The 21,647-nt window shown below is 33.4% G+C and overlaps 3 protein-coding genes across 4 annotated transcripts; 2 read left to right on the top strand and 1 right to left on the bottom strand.

The window, feature by feature from the left end:
* Positions 1–3,232: 3,232 nt before the first annotated feature.
* Positions 3,233–12,929, top strand: LOC113515104 (hatching enzyme 1.2-like). Of its 2 annotated transcripts, XM_031908509.2 has the most exons (8): positions 3,233–3,515; positions 5,516–5,686; positions 7,018–7,164; positions 8,738–8,893; positions 9,827–9,960; positions 10,600–10,685; positions 11,479–11,508; positions 12,432–12,929. In XM_031908509.2, exons 1-8 carry the CDS (start codon positions 3,320–3,322, stop codon positions 12,499–12,501), a joined length of 990 nt encoding a protein of 329 aa, XP_031764369.2. In that variant the 5' UTR covers positions 3,233–3,319; the 3' UTR covers positions 12,502–12,929. The 2 variants fall into 2 exon arrangements, with proteins under 2 accessions (XP_031764369.2, XP_026755052.2); XM_026899251.3 differs by lacking the exon at positions 11,479–11,508 and having other exon boundaries at positions 3,234–3,515.
* Positions 12,930–13,509: 580 nt separating this feature from the next.
* On the bottom strand, positions 13,510–15,539 carry LOC113515238 (general odorant-binding protein 84a). Its single transcript, XM_026899398.3, has 4 exons — positions 15,280–15,539; positions 14,423–14,484; positions 14,001–14,151; positions 13,510–13,750 (listed from the first exon to the last, which is right to left on the bottom strand). The coding sequence occupies exons 1-4, from the start codon at positions 15,503–15,505 to the stop codon at positions 13,674–13,676; spliced, it is 516 nt and encodes a 171-aa protein (XP_026755199.2). The 5' UTR covers positions 15,506–15,539; the 3' UTR covers positions 13,510–13,673.
* A 4,518-nt stretch (positions 15,540–20,057) lies between these two features.
* Positions 20,058–21,220, top strand: LOC116412883 (uncharacterized). Its single transcript, XM_031908694.2, has 2 exons — positions 20,058–20,173; positions 20,754–21,220. The coding sequence occupies exons 1-2, from the start codon at positions 20,110–20,112 to the stop codon at positions 21,134–21,136; spliced, it is 447 nt and encodes a 148-aa protein (XP_031764554.1). The 5' UTR covers positions 20,058–20,109; the 3' UTR covers positions 21,137–21,220.
* The last annotated feature ends 427 nt before the right edge of the window (positions 21,221–21,647 follow it).

Genomic DNA, 21,647 nt, shown 5'->3' with positions numbered 1-21,647 from the left:
TTTAAAATACGGGTCCCCTATTCTTAGTATAAATTTTGTGGGTTATAAATTAAATTTATAGGATAATAAAATAGTTAAACTGCACGAGTTAATTGACCTGTGTTTAGTCACAAGTCATTTATTTTGGTATAACTTTAAAGTGTTTTTATGAATTAAAAAGTAAATAAATTAACACTATTTTATACCTTGGTCGAGGGATGGACAGCAGCGACCCACTTAAAATATCACCAAAAACCTAACTGCGGTTGCTAATTCGATTGCTAAGCGTGGCAACTACTGATAAAACCCCTCCTTATGTGAGAAGCTTATGTTCAGCCGTAAACAGTTTTAATGGATGATAATGGAACGGTAACCCCGACTGCGCTAACGGTATACACTGGCGGGGCACCAGTAAGGGATGATAAGTGAGAATGATAAGGTAGGCCGGTTTTCAGGGGGACCACGTGGAGGTTGACCTGGTTGAGCATGTTGCTAGCAATGGGACTGATAGTCCGCATTACTAACAATACCCCTCCAGGGGGTGGGCAGTTTAAAGTTGATATGATGATAACATGTTTACATAATATATATGTACGTGGTTTGTTTGTTAGTTTGTTTAATATAGGTGTTTGTAATTAATATAACTATTACATTGTCCTACTTTCTCGTTGATTTTAACAGATAACAATGCTTACTTTGTTCAGGGTCAAGGTGATTCATAATTTTATTTAGTGTTACAATATAAAGTTTTTTTTTTTTAATTTAATTAGCATGCAAATACATTAAAAAAAAGCTATGGATTTTTTAATGCCATTTAAACCTTATGGGCTTGTGTGTGATACAAGGGGTAAAGTTTGTTTTCTCGGTGTAGATGTGATGCACCGTCTATATTGCACTTTATGTTACCCCAGTCGAATGTTTTAAATTCACTTTTAACCGTTTGGTTAGTCAGTCGATTTTAAAGAATTCTTGAAACTGACTTCAAAAAGAAGGAGGTTCTAAAATTGATTGTAATTTTTTACGTTTGTTATATGAATATTTAAAGAATATGCTTTCAGACTGGTCCTGTAGCAATTTTATCAAAATCGGTTCAGTAGTTCAATTTTTAAACCAAAATAGCTGCGACAATTGAAGTCTTTTTTTTGGGAACATAATTTTAAATTATTATTTATTAAAAAATTATGTATATTTATCAAAAATGCTTATAAATCAAAAGCCATGCATGGATATAAAAAATATTCTAGATTCAAATTCCGAAACAAAATTATACCGTAAGTTCGAAGAGTGTAGTCATCGTAAGAATACATGTGGAGCTATTTATGTAGTGTAAAATATCACATTTTGTGGCTATTTTTATTATCGTATCAGCTTTTAACTGTCCACTGCTTAACATAGACCTCCCCCATAAGGGGGGTTTTACCAGTAGCTGCCATGTTTGGTAGGCGGTTTGGCAATCGCAGTTAGACTTTGGTGATGTTTTAAGAGAAACGCTGCTGCCCATCCCTTGACCATTAAGTTTAGTTATTCACCTCTTACGATACCTACGGTAAAGGAAAAATTGGCCCATTCTATGCCGGGACCACATGACAAAATTATTCGTTATATTGACACATAATTGGTAAGAACATCTTGGCAGATTTAGCTACAAATTGGAATGGATTCTTAGAAATATCTCACTTCTAATTACAACAACTAGCCCTATAAGAATATACTTAATTGATTTTTAAAATCTTTTGTTAATATTGTAGAACTTCTGCTAAGTTCTACTACCTCTCCCTTTAAGCACTATTTTTCCGTGTTCTCTCTTCATCTTCCATTTTTATTCTCTCCTGTTGTATATGTGCTATTAAGTACGTATATGTTTACGTATATATTTGTTTATATATATATATATATATATATATATATATATATATATATATATATATGTTTGTATATATTAGTATATATATAACAGTGCGGTACCTACTCTTTGTCTTTTTTCTCAATGCCCTCTATCCAAAGGCTGTGTGGAAGAGATTGCTTAGCGATAAGGTCGCATTTCGTATGACTTCTCATTAATATTAACTTTATTTATTATTTTATAAATAGTGCAATAAAGTGTACAATAAATAAATAAATAAATAGAATGCAATAAAATAGTAACAAGAATAAAATATGTAATTTGTTCGAATTAATATTATTTTCAGTGCTGTTCTTCGATATCCGACTGTGCATCTTGTGTTTTTTGTATATCAAAGCTGTGATGTTTTTTTTTTTAATTTGAGTGTCATAACTAGGTGCAGTGAGACAACATTGAAACTGGGTTATATTTACTTTACGTCCGTGATTGGTCTTTCAACAATACTTTATGTAAAATCCAACGACAAGGTAGTATACTAGTTACATCAATCACTGAGCGCATCTTCTGTACCGTTGATAACAGGGACCTTGTTTGTGTCGACACGTGTTTGTGTAGCATTTCCTATAACATAAATAATTCCTGTGCAGGAATGAAACATGTGAGCCAGGTATGACATGTGACAAACATCCGACATTTTTATCCGACTGTCGAAGAAGTGAGGGTAATGTTTTTTGACTGTATATATGATGTCGCGGATTAAAAGCGTTTTTTGTGACTTTAAATTATGCTTCTTTTTAATTTGTTAGTAAGTTAAGTACTAAGGAATTCACTAGAGGAAGACTATTTGTACAAAAGTTGCCTGCATGGTAAAAATTAACTAAAAAAATAATAAAATAAATTAAATATTTTGGACCTTTGGGTCGGGTATGGAACATTAAAATTGTTTTGACTGTTAATTTAAAATAATGTTATTTTTAGATTTATTTTAAATTCACAAATATATTATATGCACACACGATTATACTGTTAATCAATGTTCGTTTTTTAATGAAGTGATTAATTTATCTATATTAAAAATCCTTTACCACCATTTAAAAAAAAAAAACAAATTAACGAATCGTAAATATTTAATGTTTTTAAAATTTTTTAATTCTTTTATCGGGAAAGATGATATAAATAAATGTTCAGATTACGTACGTGCAGTAAGGATGAAGTTATTTATTTTATTTATTTGTATGGAAAATAAAGGAAATGTTAACTGAAAGCAAAACACCCAAGGTTCGTCTTATCGTTTGTTTAAACATATTTTCGCCGCTACATCCTTTATCAGGAAGTAGGAGTAACGAACCTTGTCGCCGTTTGTTTACCCTATGACAGGTCCCCGTGCATCGTGCTCACCATTATAAATACTGGCGGCGGGCGAATTATCACCACATACTTTCGGGTGACTTTTGATCGCCTAGTACTTGCGATACGAATAGACGTACGAAAAATACGATGAGCACAACATATGTGGCTTTATTTTTATTTTTCCTATTGTCTGGATACAGTGCGTTGCCTCTGGAAGGTGATGGTGAAGATGTAGACATAGCACCTGATGATTTGGACAATAGCATCGATGGCGACGGTGATGGCACCATAGACATATCTCATTTAGGTGCAAATGCATACGGTACACCGACAAATGAGAGTGGTAAGTTAATTTATTCTTTTACTAGTTATATTGATTGACTTTGCTTGCATGAATTAGTAAATACACAAAGTATCCTATGTGATAAGTTAGAACATAACCTATCCATGTAACAAATTTAATTCAAATCTGTTTAGTAGTTTTTGTGTAAAAGTGGAACAAACATCTATCCATTCATGGTTACAAATTTTTGGTATTTAGATAGATTGGACTCTTTATTGTTTTCTGCTTTTTTTTTATTGTTTTTTTTTTTTTTAAACTTATTATAGATACAAACAATTACAAGAAATGATCACAGTGAGAAAACATTGGTTGGCTTTATCGCTAAAAGCGATCTCTTCCAGGCAATCTTTGGATGGAGAGGAGCGATTATAAACAGTTTGTTCGGAGGCACGATACAAATTCTGTTATTTAATCATAATTTATAATAGGTTCACGTCTATAGGCGACGGTTACCACTTTCCATCAGGTGGGCCGTCAGCTTGTTTGCCATTCTAAGTTGTATAAAAAAAATAGTCATAAAAAACTCGGATTTAAAATAAGTTTCTGATAATTTAAAATATTTGTTGCCTTTTCAGCTGTTTTACATTAATTATAAAATAAAATACAGTATAGTTAGACAACATTTTCAAGCCCAGCATTAACGTTGACTTTCAGCCTGGCTTTAAATAGGCTAGGAAGTGTGCATATTTTTTACGCATGTGTAAACGAGAAAAATATTTTATATAATGTCATATTCATTTTATACTGTAATAATATAGCCTATAATCATTCAACAATTAATTCAAAAGTTGTGACATTTACTAGTATAAAAATTCATCACGCCGTTTGGGAATGCTTGTATCCGAAAATTATTCTCCATTTTTAGCTGCAGGGTAATCTTTTTGAGTTACTCTATTTAAGGGGAGTTTCTTATTTAAGGGGAGGGGGTTATTAACAAATGGGTACTGTCGGTCTATTGTTAGAAATAGTATTCCTTGTCAAGTCTAATGAGATACGTATGTAGTGTCGTGAATGTTTGGAGGTCCTCTACCCGATGCTCTTGAAGACTATCGTGGTTGATTCCTGGTAAATAACCAGAGGCCCATTACAAGGGGGGAGGGGGGTTACTGGCCCCTTTAAGAAGGCGTATATGTACGTCTTAGATATGTCTTTGCGAAGCTTTGGTCACAAATTTGATGGTTTGACATTATATCTATATTAACTATTACGAATTCAACAGTCGGAGATTGCTTACGGTCTAATCAATCTCCCAACAAGTAGAATTAGGGTTCTAAGGCATAGAAAACATCATCGTCAGGATATCAGCCCTTAACTGTCAATTACTGAACATAGGCTTTAGTAGTTGCCACGTTTGGCAGACAGATTGGCAATAGTTAAGAAAAATCTATGTTATCTTCGTAAGAGCAACATAAGTCAAAACAATAATTTTTGCTTAGACAAGAAACTTGTAAAAAATCTTATAAAAATCTTGTAAAAGGACATGATGAAATCGCTTCAGAATTAACGACGTATAATTATGTAACAACTTTTTTTTTTATATAAAAAAATTCAATATTTTATGTAGGTACTCTTAAATTTCATGCTAGTCTCTTTTGGTTCAGAAGTTATTATTAGGTTACAGATAAACAAACAAATGTTATCACACTTTTATCCAGTTTACGGAACTCTAAAACACTACAATGGCTATTAATCATTAACATTATCATTCGTTTGTATTTAACTTTTTGACACCTGTCTTAACATGTTTACATGACAGGCGATTTGATAATGGCGTGAAAAAGTGCTCTTGGATCCTGACTGTGACGGCTCACTTCCTTTCTTTTATGACATCCTAATAGCTGTCGATACATACGTAATTTTTATTTTCTTTATATATAGAAAAATAAAAAATAATTTAATTTAACCTTAATATTTTTTATAATATACTTCAAGATAGATTTTGTTAATTAATTTAATTAATAGAATTTAATTTTAAAATTTTACATTTATATTTATTATAGGCCATTCAGTAGCAAACTGGACGGAGTCATCGTTAATGAATCCTGAGGAAATGGGGGAATATGCCGAAGGTGACATTTTGATTCCAAAACCGCGAGGGAGGAACGGAATCAGTCATGAGACTTTACGTTGGCCTGGGGGCATCATTCCATATGTTATTGAAGGACATTTCAGTAAGTATAACTAGGAATGAAATAATGTGCTAAGAAAAGTATTGTGGGTAAATGTAGATGGCTAAGGTGGATGGTTATAAAGGTAGAAGATCTGAAAATAAATGAATAGGATTGTGTGAAAGGATGAATGGACAAGTAGAGATGAACGGAGGAGGAAAAATATATTTTGCTAAACTTTGTTCGAGATAATGATATGAGTTGGCATAAGTAACTAACTTAATAAAGAAAAAACGTAAAAAGAAATTGAAACATTTAAACAAACTATTGCGACAAAGCTAAATGTAAATTTTATATTATTTATTTAATTAATGATAAATGTAAAAGAACTTATAATCTCATTACTGAAAATTTAATACTGAAGTAACATAATACGCAAAGTGTTCAGATATTTAAGATATAAATTTTATTTCTATTATTGTTGTGCGGTTGTATAGTATTTTAGTCTTATTATTCTTTTTAATTATAATTGTAAAATATGTGTTATTGTACTCATGCTTTCCTGGTATTATGAGTGTAGGAGTGTAGTTGTGTAGTCACCAGCCTACGTACTTCACTCTCTTGTTATGTCGCGACGATAACAATAAAAGCTGTTTATTATCCACATAGGCTTCCCTTAATTGGGGGGTTTTACTAGTAGTTGCCACGCCTGCCAAGGCGGGTTTTTTTTTATGGGTGAAAATGGTGTGGTAACCCCGCCTGCGCTAACGGGATACGCTGGTGGAGCACCAGTGAAGAGTGATAGATGAGAATAAAAACAGGCCAGTTAGCCCATCAGGAATTAAGCAGGATAGTTTCCAGGGAGAATCGGGAGGAGGTCGACCTGGTTGTGTATATTGCTAACAATGGGATTCTCAGTCTCCATTACTAACAATCCCTTTTCCCCCTGCCAAGGCGGGTTGGCATTTGCAGTTAGGCCTTGACAATGTTTTAAGAGTGATATTGCTAGCCATTCCTTGGACATTAAGTTCCATTAGTCTCTTACAGCATTTATGGGAAAGGAAGGTGTGGCCTATTCTATGCTGGGATTACACGGAAAAACACACAAACACACACACACACACAACAGACAAACACACACACACACACACACACACACACACACACACACACACACACACACACACACACACACACACACACACACACACACAAACACACACACACACACACACACAAACACAAACAAACACACACACACACACACACACACACACACACAAACACACACACACACACACACACACACACACACACACACACACACACACACACACACACAAAATTTAAGGAACAAGTACACCTAGAGTTCAATTTAAATAACACACTTTCAGATCAGCAGCAACGCGATATGATCAGGATGGCGATAGCTGATTACCATCGGTTGACGTGCCTCCGGTTTGTCCCATACAAAGGGCAGCAAGATTACATTACAATTCAAAGTAGAAATACAGGCTGTTGGTCAAGCGTGGGACGCATTGGTAAAACACTCTTCAGTTTTTTACAATAAATCTTGGTTTCCTTTAAAATTTACATATTTTTTATATAAAAAGATATAATTTTTATGTCTGTTGTACTTGTATATAATGTACGGCTTTAGGATTGTTAGTTATGTGGACGTTAATTTCCATTACATAATATACCCTATATTTTTTTTTATCGGTGAAGATGGAATGGTAACCTCCGCCTGCGCTATCGGTATACGCTGATGGAGCACCAGTGAAGGGTGACAGGTGAGGATGATAGCAGGTCAGTTGGCCCATTGCGACCAATTGAACATTAAAATTAATGATGAATGAAAATTAACCGCTATGGTTTCCAAGGGGAACGGCGTGGAGGTCGACCTGATAAAGTGTATTGCTAGCAATGAGGTCGTTTAATCTCATTACTAACAATTCCTTTCCCCCCAATGTACCCTACATTGCTAGCATAGTCAGTATCGACCTCCACGCGGATTCCTCTGAAAATGATCTTGATTAATTATTGTCAAATTTGTGACGATGGGTCAACTTATCTGACTTCATCCTCATCTATCACCACTCACCGGTGCCCCGCCGGTGTGTACCGGAAGCGCGGACGGGGTTGCTATTTCATTTTCACCCATTAAAAAAAGTATGTATGCTATTTATTAAAAAGTGTCAAACCTTCTATTTTGATTAAGTCCGTATTTTCAATTGGTCCATTAGATACCTAATAAATCGACCGTTTACTTTGCAGACAGCGTGGCGAAATGCAATTTTTATATTTTAATAATACGTACTAATTTTAAATATTTTTTATTTAAATAGACTACCTACTAAAATGAATATACTACCCAGTTGAGAACACATTTTCCGTAAAAAAGAACGAGCGAGAAACTTAGTTGTTGTTTTTTCCCCAAACAGAAGTTGAGTTTACAAAAAAAAATCTCAAACTAACATATGTCCCTCTTAATATACTTAGGAATTTTTCGAAAACATTTCTCATTTTTCCAGAACATTCCATTCCATTTTTGCAAGATTAATATGTTTTTCTGTAATAACAGAATCATAGAATTTAGTTTCCAATATTTGCAACAAAAATGTCTATACATTTTTATATACATATGTCATATCTAGTCTCTATAATGGACCTTTAAGAGATCGGATATAATATATTTCCTTCATAGACAGATTTTTGTATTTGTAATCTATCTACGGGGTACCTAAAATACATTCTCAGTAGTTTTATAATGGGTGATAATAGAATGCTAACTTCACCCGCGTAATAGGTATACACCGGCGGGGCACCAGTGAAGGATGATAGGTGAGGATGAAGCATGTCAATTACCCCATTGTGACGAATTCAACAAGAATTGTTCACAACGGTTTCCAGGGAACCATTTCTACGAAGAGGTCGACCTAATAGGGCAATCCCCTAACAATCCCTTTCCCCCATTCTCAGTAGTTAAGTAACATCATAATGATATTAACGATGGACTTGACGAGTAAACCATTTTTGTGCCTCTGATCCTAAAGTTTTCTGTTTGGATTGTATTTCTTTTTGTTTGTACACTAAATTTATCTTGTCCCACAGGCGGCCGACAGGAAGTAAACCTGCAGTCTCCTGGCTGCGTGACTAAAAAGGGCACCGTATTGCACGAGCTGCTCCACGCCATCGGATTCATGCACGAACAAAGCCGCCCCGAACGAGATGATTTCGTCAACATTATATATAACAATATTAGACCTGGTAAGTACTCCTAGTATCATCGTATCAGACATTAACTGACCACTAGCTGTGTTAGTATGTTCATAGGTATCCCCCTGTTTGGTGGCTTTTGCCAGAATTTGTCACGCTTGGCAGGCGTAAGGTTTTTAGTGATATTTTCTTGTAGGAAACACGATTCGTATTTACCATTTACATGCATACAAAGATTAACATAGGATTTTCAGTATTACTGATAATTATTTATCTACTAATTTATATAAAGCAATTACCATTATTAAGATCTCACCATTAATAAATTTCACAAAGATTTGTGCATGCTGTAGGACATGTATGGGTAAGTATTATGTAGTGCGAGAGTATGTGCATGTGTGTGTATGCAGACGTGCGTGCGTGCGTGCATAATGCGTGCGTGTGTGCGTGCGTGCGTGTGTGCGTGCGTGCGTGTGTGCGTGCGTGCGTGCGTACGTGCGTGTGTGTGTGTGTCTGTGTGCGTGTATGCATGTATTTGTGTGTGTGTGTGTGTGTGTGTGGGTGTGTTTGTGTGTATGTAAATAGTATTATTATTTATATGATTAACATGAGTATGTTTTCAATATCGTTATAGTTCACATCTGACTTCTGATAGGAGACTTCAGATGTTTGCTTACCTTAAAGAGTGTTAGTTATGCGGTCTGAAAGTCTTATTGTTAGCAATATACCCTATCAGTTCAACGTCCACGCGATTTCATTCTTCAATTACATGACAAATGAAATGAAACCAAATGAATTTATTTTGCTAGAATGTAGGTAATGTACAGATGAAAGAGGATTACATTTCCCGTATACATTCTGCCCGACATAAAGGCAAATGTTTGGCAATACAAGACATTTACATATATACATTCCACATTATATTTCCTTTCATTAATTATTTAACCCCTTATCTTATTACAGTAAATGTATTTGTTATTTTAGGCACAGAAAACAATTTTAGGAAAGAAGATAAGAAGAACACTAATGATTTCGGCGTGTCGTATGACTATAACAGCGTGATGCACTATTCTGAATATGCATTCTCGAGGAATTCACAGAAGACCATCGAACCTAAGGTTAGCTTAATTTTTAACAGACTCTCTAAAGAGGGAGAAGCCGAAAGATGCTTTTATCAATCGACTTAAAAAAATTCGGATATCGATTGTAATTTTTTTTATTTTTGTTTTTTTTATAACTTTGTCAGTTATAAGCTAATTTGTGTTTTTTTTTTTATGTGAAAGGATATAATTACAAATTGGCCTTTTCGAAATTAAAATAACTGGTTTTGTTACAATTGAAATAGATTTGTTTTTGTGGGTGAGAATAGGATGGTAACCCCAGGTGGAGGTTACCATCTTATCCAAATAGTGAGTCAAGCCTATATAAATAATTATAATAGCCATATATATTTTTTAATGGATGATAATGGAATGGTAACCCCGCCTGCGCAATCGGTATACGCTGGCGGGGCACTAGTGATAGATGATAAGTGAGGATGAAAAGGCAGATCAGTAAGCCCATCGTGATGAATTCAATGACAAATTAGTTACTATGGCTTCCAGAGGGAATCGCGTGAAGGTGTACCTGATAAGGTATATTGATAGCAATGGGGACTAACCTCCCCATTACTAACCATTAATAACCTTCCCTTCCCTCTTGGTATATATATTTAAAACGTAGTAAAATATATACTAATGTTACTTTATATGATTTAGGTGAGCGGCTACAAATTGGGTCAAAGAGAAGGGCTCAGTCGCGGCGATGTGAGAAAAGTCAACAACATGTACAAGTGCAAGAAAGAGTAAGTATACTTAGCAAAATTTATGGACTCCTAGTATATAGTTAGATATAATACTAGCTTTTGCCCGCTACTTCGTACGTGTGTACTTCAGAAATAGATAAACCAATGGAATAAATAGATCACTTCTACATAGATAGTGATCAAGTTGAAACTTACAAAAATTAAAGGAAAAATGTTTAAAAAAATAAATTAGATAGCTATATATTTTTTTTATGCAATGTACAATAAAAAGGTATCCAGACACGATCAACTTAAAGTGAACTTGTTCTTTTATATAATTTTTGGGCGTTGAATGTTATGATGGAAATTTCCACCATTATGCATAGAAGGATTAACCTTTTATATTGTTATATTACAATAATATACAAGGTTAACTTATATTAGTTGGTACCTTTTTAAATATAATAACTATATAGCTTGTTTTGATCAATGATAATGTTGTATTCTGCAGGTGAAAAAATTTTTAAAAATAATTGAGTACTTTTGAGTTTATCCATTACAAACAAAATCTTTCCCCTTCATAATATTAATATAGAAGTGTAAATATAGATTTATTTTCAATTAAAAGGATAAATAACTTCTCAATTCGATGATTTTTTATTTTTTACGTGAATTACGCTTTATTATCAGAACTCTACACCGATTATCTTGATTCTTTTTACAATGAACAGAATGAACGTATTTACAGAAATTGTTTAATGGAACGAAAATAAAACTATAATTTTTTTATTTTTAATCAATCGTAAAACTGCTTTTTTTTAATTTATGGTGCATGTTGATTACTTTTTTACAGAGGCACAGACATAGAAGGTGATAAAAAAAGGTAGAATTGTATTGTTGTTATTGTGAAAGTGTCTTTGTATATGTGGTGTTTTTAATAATACTTTCTGTCAGTCGTTAACTGCTGGGAAGCTATGTTCAGCAGTTAACGACTGACAGAAAGTAAATGACGACTGACATAAAGGAGGTTTTGCCAGTAGTTGCCACGCTTGGCAGACGGGTTGTCAACCGCTGTTTGACTTTTAAAGATATTTTAAGATGGACGCTGTCCATCCTTCAAACGTAAGCTCCTTTAGTCGCCTATTATGACACCTACGGGAAAAGAAGGGGTGGTCCATTCTATGCCGAGGCCTACATGGCATAAATAATATTCACTATACATTATTCATGTCTATAGACGACGGTTACCACTTTCCATCAGGTGGGCCGTCAGCTTGTTTGTCATTCTAAGTTTCATAAAAAATAAAGCAATATTAACTAACTAACTTGGTACAATTATTCTTCATACTGCTGGGCAGGTTATAGTTTAGTTTTCATCACGCTACGATCAATAGGAGCAGAGCAGTGAAGGTAAATGTGGGAAACCGGGAGAAGTTACTCCATTTTTAAGCTTCCGTCGCGTGTGCAGCCTTAATGGGCACTTTTTAAAATGTAAAAATGTCCACCCGTGCGACGCCGGGACTGACGGGCCGCTAGTTTTAATAAATTCAAACGATGCGCTGGGCAACTGTGGAACAGACTTCCTTCTAACATACAGAATAGTCCTTCCATTACTTCAAGAAAAGCTTGAAACATCACTTTTTAACTAATAACTCATAATAATACTTAATACTGTGCACTTACTATTATATCGTATATGTGTATATACCGGGACGGACCGCTAGTATAGAAATAAAGAATAAATATTTATTGTATAGAATGTATTTAAAATATTTTATGTAATAATGCATATTTTCTGTTTTACAGAGAACCATCAACGGGTTGGCTAGGCGGTATCTGGCAATCTCTCTTCGGTGGCAACAAGGACAGCGAGTGAATAGCAAATATTGCTACCATAAAATGATTTTGAACGCATCAATAGTTTTATGTAAAGATCTGTTAATAAAACATAAGATTTGTGTGCTAGTCTTTTTACGTTTTTGTATGAGTTATTTCTATTAATAAATAATTATGAATATTTAATTTGTTTCTATTTGTATCTGCCAGAATAACATTTTAATAGTAAGAACACTGTTTGACTACTTTCATGGCCATCCGGAACTCTTAAATTTATTTTTTTGTCGAGCATTGTCAGCAAAAATACACATAAACCAATTCAGATATCATTACAGTTAATCAGGTGAGACTGTGATAAAACGCACACTATTTTTTAAAATAAAAAATAAACATGCGAAATTTTTAACAGTTTTCCTAACCTAAGTAAACCGTTATTTAACAGGGTGAGAGGGATTGTTAGTTTTAACGGTTAGGTTTAACGACCCCATTGCTAGCAATATAATCTATCTAACTGATAGATTATATTGCTAGCAACTTAACCTCCTGAATTCTCCTGAAAATCAACATATTTAATTCTTGTGAAATTCGTTAGGATGGACTAACTGTCCTGCTTTCATCCCTTTTCATTTTCAGATTTAATAACATTTAATATTTAATAACAATAACATAATTTGCTACATGAACACATTAATTTGTTTTAGATCACAGAAAGCAACGGGAGACTTTGTACAAAAGCCATTTACTTGGGTACCTCTGACTCATTCGTGTTTCTACCGTGAAGCAGTTGTGTTTGCGTGGTTGTGTTTCGGTTTGAAGGGTGGGATAAGGCAGTAAATTTACAGGGTACAGAGTAATATCACCTTACTCCTCGGGATTAGCAACGCATGGGGTGTATTATGAGCGAAACAGTATACTCTGTTATATCCATAGTACTGTTCATGTCTATAGGCGACGGTGACCGCTATCAGGTGAGCTGTCAGCTTGTTTGTCATTCCAAGTTGCATAAAAAATTAAGCAATATTTACAAAATAGGCATATTAATAAAATGTTGTTCCTCTCTTACTACGTTTTATTCATAATAGACAGAATAGACAGTTTTTGATTATGTACACATGTAATATAAGTCATATGCTTTTGTATTAATAATATATTATGTACCTATATATCTATATTGCCACGTCGTCTATTTGAGAGCACAGGGAGATACGAATTTTATTCATATTTTCGAATCTCAGTTTCCATCATGCACTTTATGTATTGGTATGCCCTTTCGCACTTACAGGATTCTTCTGAAAAGTTACAAGTAAAATAATTATTTAAAGCGATCATCATCATCATCAGAATTTTTCCTTTTTTTTGCCGTTTATTTTTACTTCTACTATACTTTTACTTTTTTTATTTTTACTAAAAAGTCATCATGTCGTATAAGGTGTGTCGTTCGACGCAAGTGACGCAGAACCGTTATTTGTGTGGTAATATGGAGGAGATATAGATATGTTCAACAGTGGACAGTGGATAGGCTGTGATGATGATACTTACTGCGATTTGCGCATCCTGTTGCGATTTCCTCGATATCATTCATAGGTCTCCCGGCTCTTTTTCCTGCGAAAATTACTGCCGTTCTAGCTGGATCATAATTGCCATCCTCTGATGCAACTCCAGTCTTTTCAAGCACACACCGTACGTAGCACTAGGAAAACATGAAATTATAGAAGGTTTTAAATAAAAATCCCATTTACAGAATGTTACAATTAGTTTTTTTTAAGGGGTGGTCATGAAATAGTAACACCGCTTGGGTTAATGTTATTCGTGAGGGAAGATAGATGGGGATGAAAAGGCAGGTCAGTTAACCTATCGTAATTAATCCACATGGAATCAAGCACGATAAAAATCCGATTTCAATAGTAGGTAAGCTAAAGTCTTTAATTTCATTATAAAGTTAAGAACCTGAATTCACTTACTTTCGGTGTCCTATCAGTTTCATCAGGGAAGCTGCCACTCTCGTTGAGTGACTCCAAATAGGCTAAAAGAGATTAAAAATATTAAAGAAAATATGTAATAGGTAAGATGTTAAAGTACAGTCTTACCTATCTATCTACATATTAAGAGCATTTATGATCAAGTACAGCAACGACGCATTTATCTGTCAATTTTTAAAAACAATTAAACATTTTTGAATGATTATTTACAATTTTGCTCTGCTAGCGAACTAAAAACTTTAATCATGCAATAACATTCTTATTAATCCGTCACTGGAAATTTTGAATTTAATTTTGACAGTAATATTTTGTCTAAAAATTTCAAAGCATGATTTATTGAAATAAATTTTTATTCAAATATAAAGTCAGTGCAAATTAGTAGATTTATGGTATGCACAAGTATTTTATGATGAAGAGTTTTAGATTTAATTTTTAAATAATCTGTCGGATAAATTGAAAAATGCGACGTTGCCACATTTCGGTATGAAAAATTTTAAGATCTCTGTTAACAAAAGTAGTACGAAATGACATAATAATAAAAATAATACATCATTGGGGTCAACAATCTATTCTCAAATTAAATCTATTTTTAAAACTAACACTTTATATTTGATATCATTGCGAAATTTTTATTTTAATAACTAATATGTCAAAATTTTAACATTTAATTAAACATTATTATAAATTTAGTTTCGATGGTTCAAAAAATATTACTTTCCTATATCAAATTAAAATATTAGGTTAAGAGATTAATCTCGTAAAATAAAGTCAATTAACTTTAATTTCTTTTTAATTTACTTTTAAGACTTTTTTATACATATGTTTTGTGTGGTACTTACACATTTCGACACGGAATGTCTCGTTACATTCGTTCATAGCTTGATCCAGTTCAGTTTCGCTACTCCGTGACTCTGTGAATACGGTAGTAAGTCCTGTAGAGGTCATATTTTTATAATCATCCCTATCAGTCTCTTTTACATCGCTGCCAGTTTTGCTCACCGAAGCCAATTCGGTAAAAACAAAAGATTGTACTGCTAGTACTACGAGTAACAGAACTCTTGACATTTTATGTTACTCTGGTACCTATTGTTGCGATGAACAACGATTTTATACAAATACTCTCAATTTGTAATTAATTTGTGAGGAGTGGTCAACAGTTTTTTTTTTTATTTTCGATCATACAATAAATTATCTATATTTATTTATATTTTTTATTTATTTTTTATTTGTTACCCAAATATCTAATCTTATTTGTGTGCTGTAAGTGATGTAAATAAAGGATCTATCTATCTATTTAGGTAATATACTACATTGAAATGTAACGCAAGTAAATAATATAGTAAATTACAAATATTTTAAAAGTTTCATTATTAGTTATGGAAATATAAATATAATATAAGATGTTTTCTCCCACGAACACTCAGGTTACGGAATAAGCTCCCTGCCGAGGTTTTCCCAAGAGAAATGGCATGGGGTTCATTAAAAGGGGGGTAAAGAGATTTTTCTTCAGGGTCGGCAACGCGCGCGTAATACCTCTGGTATTGCAGGCGTTCATAGGCTACGGTAACCGCTTATCATCAGGTGGGCCGTATGCTTGTTTGCCACCTCAGTGCTATAAAAGAAATATATAATTACAGTTGTGAATAATATCAGCAAATACTATAATAAATAGTGAATTAAATTCTCATTATTAACAACCCCCCCCCTCCCCCCAGCGTAGAGATAGTTTCGTCCCTGCATACGCAAAGTTAAATGTAATTAACTAATTATAAACTATATAATGACAATGTTTGAAACTTTTTGCAATTGTGTTGTTCAATTTGCTGTGATTACACAAATAGGTTCCGGAAATATTGTATTTGCTACATTAATATGATTATCCTTGACTAATGTCATTGTAACAGGGGTAGTCAACATTTTACTTATTTTACTCTAGAGAGTGGGAGGAAAGGGATTGTTAGTAATGTAGACTGAGAATCCCATTGCTAGCAATATACTCAAACAGGTCGACCTCCTCGCGGTTCCCCCTAGAAACTATCATGGTTAATTCCTGATGAATTTATCATGATGGGCTAACTGGCCTGTTTTCATTCTCGTCTATCACCCTTCACTGGTACCCCGCCAGCGTATCCCGTTAGCGGAGGCGGGGTTACCATACCATTTTCACCTATCAAAAAAAAAAAAAAACTGTAGATAGTTTATTTCTTTATACATTTATGCGCTTTTCTTTAATGAAAATGACAGTAATTATGACTGCAATATTAATTACTAATTTACTTTCTAGTATTAGTTTTTAGTAATAGATTTTATTCCAGAAAATGAATTAAAATGAAACACCAATTTCAATCGTGAAGCAGTTGTGTTTGCATGGCTGTGTTTCGGTTGAAGGGTGGGATATGGCAGTGAATTTACAGAGTACAGAGGAGTAACACCTGTGTCCTCAGGAATGGCAACGCATGGGGGTATCATGGGCGAAACAGTATATGTACATGGTACTCATGGCTATAGGTGACGGTTACCACTTTCCATAAGGTGGGCCGTCGGCTTATTTGCCATTCTAAGTTGCATAAAAAAAATTCTTAATGCATTTATAAGCAATGGAGTTATGAGATAATAAATAAAAAATATAACCGAATTGAGACCACATTCTCATCTATCCTCCTTCATTGGTGCTCCGCCAGCGTATCCCGTTAGCGCAGGCGGGGTTACCACACCATTTTCATCCATCAAAAAAAAAATATGGATACCGATTCGATATCTATATTTTGGGTTTCTCTAGTCATTGATGGCGGATTAAAGGTCATCACCTATTTCGATATCGCCCATATCGGTCGGATATCTATTTTCTATATAAAGTCTGGTTATCCAATATTATTTTTTGGATAACACACTTTTAACATATTCGTTATTGGTTTGCTACATATTACCTGCTTTTAAATGTATGGAATCAAATCTGCAACAATTAGAGGGCAGAGAAAACAATAAAAAAATTACCATACAATTATTTAACTATTCATTAGAAAATTTATCAACTACGAACATGAATTAATTAAAACAATTAGTTGAATTGAAATAGTGCAATTTATTATCAGAATTTTAGTGTTTATTGATACAAGAATCATTCTTCGCGTTGACCATCGATTGAATTGGTTTATACAATAGTATAATTCAATCTGTCTCATAGTTGTAGGAAGGGCCTTTGCCTTCAATATTATAGTTGTCTATATTATCTTTCTCAGTTACGAAATTTTCACCGTGTTGCTCAAAATGATCGCCTTTATCAGCGGCTTCATCTTCTAACTCCTGGTTACCAGCTTCCCCTTTCTCCTCGTATGTACTCAAGTCGTTCTGGTTTCCGTAATGTTCCTGATTAGTATTATGATGTGATTCTAGATCTTCTTTGTCATTGTTGTAATGTTCATTCATATCCTCACGGTTGGCTTCTTGTTGCTGCTGTTGATATTCTTTCTCGTTCTCATATTTTTCCTGGTTCTTTTCCCTGTAAGAAAAGTACACTCTACAAGTCCTTAAATTGACTCTATTTCTAAATCAACAAAGTAGAAAATAGAAATCGCTTGTTTGCATTTAATTGAAAGAGCAAACAATTTTGCACCCAAATATTATGGACAGTGACGAAAAATAAAACTTCGAATGGAGAGAGAGACTTAATTAAATACAATAAACTATAGGAAAATCTTACAGACCTACTGGTATTTAAAAATACATATAGTAACAGGGGAAAAAGATATTGCATGGATAAAGTCGATTCATTTTAATAATTTATTATAAAAATGTAATTGAACGCAGATGCTAACAAATAATGCTTCCAGAAATGTTCATGATTATAAGACAATAGCTTGGACTGATTTAGAGGGTGAGATATGGCAGTGAATTTATAGGGTATAGTATCATATTATATGTATATATATTATATGTAATATAATATCATATTTAGATATAACATATGACTTGTTTTACAACAAGGGGATCCTTAGCTTATTTGCCATTTTAAATAGCAAAAAAAAAAATAGGAAATTTCCACTGCTTTTTTATCGCGAGCAAATTGATTTGTGTAGATTCGTGTTCTCTGACAGAGAGTCATATTCTTTTTTAAAGCTATAAGTTGTTACATTATGTTATAACATTTACCAGTCGTCCTCGTTGTAACGATCTTCCAGTTTTCCTGCATTCTTTTCCCCCTCCTCGTGCCAGTATTCCCCTTCTTGTTCCAATTTATCCTCGTATTCCTGACCATTCTGCTCCCCGTCTACTGAGTAGTCCGGAAAGACCACTTCAAATTTATCTGGTGACCTGACTACGCGATATTTGCAGTCAGCTACTTGAAGTACTGGGAAAGTATATAATTAATGAAAAGTATATTTCAATATATTTTTTTAATTCTATTATTTTTAAATTAAATATTATAGATATTTATAGGCTGAAAAATTGATACTTATTCCTTTTATGTATTTTTTTTTATTTTAGTCGTTTCGACGAAGAAAAGCATGCAACAAATAAATAGACAAACCAGTAAATATGTAAAAAATTATAAAAGTATGGATATATCTGATACAGATTTTTTATCTCCGTTTTTTCTTATAATATAAGCATTACACAGGCATACTAAACTTATGTTTTTATGTAAATAAAGTTAAAAATAAATCTTAACATAGATAATAACTATTTCAGTGTATTACCTAGTACTCCAATAAGGATAGAGGTTTTAAGCACGTACATTTTTGAGTTTTGGTGACTGTTCGACGCATGTAGGGGATATATATACGAATGTATTTATGTACCTAGGTACAATTATTAAGATAATGCATGAAACATAATTATAGATAAAATAGTTTGTAATTAAAAACACGCAAGCCAAAAGTACACAGTACTTGATGATATATCTATAGAACTACAAGTAAAATTTCATAAGTAAATTAGCAAACTATATAGGTACTCGCTTTCATTTGAATGCTCAAAAAAAGCAGCTTACATTTACGGGCGTTCCTCTTAAAATATCACCAAAAGCTAAACTAAGAGTGCCAACCTGCCTGCCAAACGTGGCTACTAATGGCAAAACTCTGTTTATGAGGAAGGCTTATGTTCAGCAGTGGACAGTTAACGGCTGGTATGATGACGATGATCACTCATTTTTTTTTATACAACTTAGAATTGCAAGCAAGTTGACGGCCCACTTGATGGATAGTGGTAACCGTCGCCTATAGACATGAGCAGTACCATGGACATAACAGAGTATACTGTTTCGCCCATGATACCCCTCATGCGTTGCCATTCCTGAGGACTCAGGTGTTATTCCTCTGTACCCTATAAATTCACGCCCTTCAAACCGAAATACACGAAAAATAAAAAAATAACTACATGAAGCAAAAAAATATATTGATGAACGGTTTGAAATCAGTACCCACTTTTTTCATACATATTAATTAGTTTTATGACTATCCAAGGGAAAATACATTATCGGTACATAGAAAATAAGACATCAAAGGGTGATTTGCATAACACAGTTTATTATTGCAACATCCTTTTGCATCGATAACTTATCGGCTTGAACAATACTTCTAAGGTGGTTTTCCTGACAATAGTCACTGACGAAGTTCCATTGTTGGTCGCTAGACGTGTTGATCAAATATATTAATAAATTAAAGATTAGTATGAAAAAGAAGTATTGTATGTGTGTATTATTGTTAATTTTATTCTTTAAAGCATTTGGCGAGGGTAAGTGAGATTACAAGGGATTTTTTTATTATTATTTAGTTTTCTGTATTCTATATGTTTTATACATTTTCATATAAGTTATGATTGTGTTATACAAATAAAAAAAAAAGATTTCAACTGTGGCAAAACCAGTTATTTGGATTTAAAAACTAAACTACCGAACCGATTTTGACAACGTTTCTATGGGTCTAATCTGTAAGTATGTCCTTTCCAAATTGACGGAATTATAAGTTCACAATCATAAAAAAGTAGAACTTAATTGAAAACCACCTCCTTTTGAAGTTGTTTGAAAACCAGAACTAGCGACGGATGTGATTTGGAAATACTACCATGTTAATCAACATATTGCAATATTAAACATTAAGATTGCCCGTACTAATGTTATAAAATTAAAAGTGAGTTTGTTTTTTACTTCTTAACGCTATAGTAGCTTAATTGATCAATATGAAATTTGTTATATCCTTACTATATGAGATGGCTACTTTTTGTCCTGGATAAGTCAACATATTTCGGTTACACTACCGAAGTCGCAGGTAAAGGCTATTAGATAATAAATTACAGTTCCTTATATATCGTGCAGAAAAGAAAGATGAGTCAACACAAGAAGATGAATATTCGGCTGTACCAGAGGCATACTCGCAAGTATTCAAAGATTTACCAGCATTATACGAATATATAATAGCTACACTTCAAGACAAACCAGAAGTGTTAGAGAATAGCAACGCTGCAGCTTTCGATGATCTCAATCGCAAAGAAAACCATAATGTTAATAAAAGAAATGCTAATTATATAAATGTTGGCACTAACTATGATGTGAATAGTAATAAAATAGATGATTTAAATAATATTGATTATGGAGTAGTATTTATTGGGGCTGATAGTTCCAGTAGGTATTTAGATCCAGATGAAATCGCTGCGAAAGCTATATGGGTTGAACAGGAATTGGAGGACTATAATTCATAAATACACACAAATGTATCATCGGAATACATGTAATATGTATATATCAATATTATCTATAATATTAAATAAACAAAATATTTCTCATTCCGTTTGTTTTATTTACATTTCTTTTGTGGAAAATTAAACATAGTTTATTAAGCTATAAATTTTATAAAAATGGGCCTTACAAATTTAATTTGCAAAATCATTCATTTCTCTCATTTCTTTATCACTGAGAGCCGTGACTATACAAGGATGTCACTCTCATTAACGTTGCTCTCTAAGCCATGCAGTCGTATACATTTTAGGTATATTTCGTCCAGTAGGCTTCTTTAACTGCATCTGTCCATCGTATTGATGCTCATCCTCAACCCTTTTATTCTTCCATATAGCTGACAACAAGGAGCTCCTCTAATTTATTTATCTCTCGTCTGTCATATGACCAAAGTATTGAAGGAGTCGTTGTATCTATGCCGATAGGCGGATTTTCACTTTTAACATGGCCAGAATCGAAGTATTTATATGGCGCGCC

The sequence above is a fragment of the Galleria mellonella genome, unplaced genomic scaffold (assembly GCF_026898425.1).
Source record: "Galleria mellonella isolate WM207_F2 unplaced genomic scaffold, CSIRO_AGI_GalMel_v1 utg312, whole genome shotgun sequence".
Taxonomy (NCBI): domain Eukaryota; kingdom Metazoa; phylum Arthropoda; class Insecta; order Lepidoptera; family Pyralidae; genus Galleria; species Galleria mellonella.
This window is presented reverse-complemented; position numbering and strand designations above follow the sequence as displayed.

Bases quoted from the DNA above. Each gene is read 5' to 3' on its own strand.
- LOC116412883 (XM_031908694.2), top strand. From the start codon at position 20,110: ATGAAAAAGAAGTATTGTATGTGTGTATTATTGTTAATTTTATTCTTT. The intron at 20,174-20,753 runs GTAAGTGAGATT...TATATCGTGCAG, and splicing joins CTTTAAAGCATTTGGCGAGG to AAAAGAAAGATGAGTCAACA.
- LOC113515104 (XM_031908509.2), top strand. From the start codon at position 3,320: ATGAGCACAACATATGTGGCTTTATTTTTATTTTTCCTATTGTCTGGA. The intron at 3,516-5,515 runs GTAAGTTAATTT...TATTTATTATAG, and splicing joins TACACCGACAAATGAGAGTG to GCCATTCAGTAGCAAACTGG. The intron at 5,687-7,017 runs GTAAGTATAACT...ACACACTTTCAG, and splicing joins TGTTATTGAAGGACATTTCA to ATCAGCAGCAACGCGATATG.
- LOC113515238 (XM_026899398.3), bottom strand. From the start codon at position 15,505: ATGTCAAGAGTTCTGTTACTCGTAGTACTAGCAGTACAATCTTTTGTT. The intron at 14,485-15,279 runs GTAAGTACCACA...AATCTCTTTTAG, and splicing joins GACATTCCGTGTCGAAATGT to CCTATTTGGAGTCACTCAAC. The intron at 13,751-14,000 runs GTAAGTATCATC...GTAACTTTTCAG, and splicing joins AACAGGATGCGCAAATCGCA to AAGAATCCTGTAAGTGCGAA.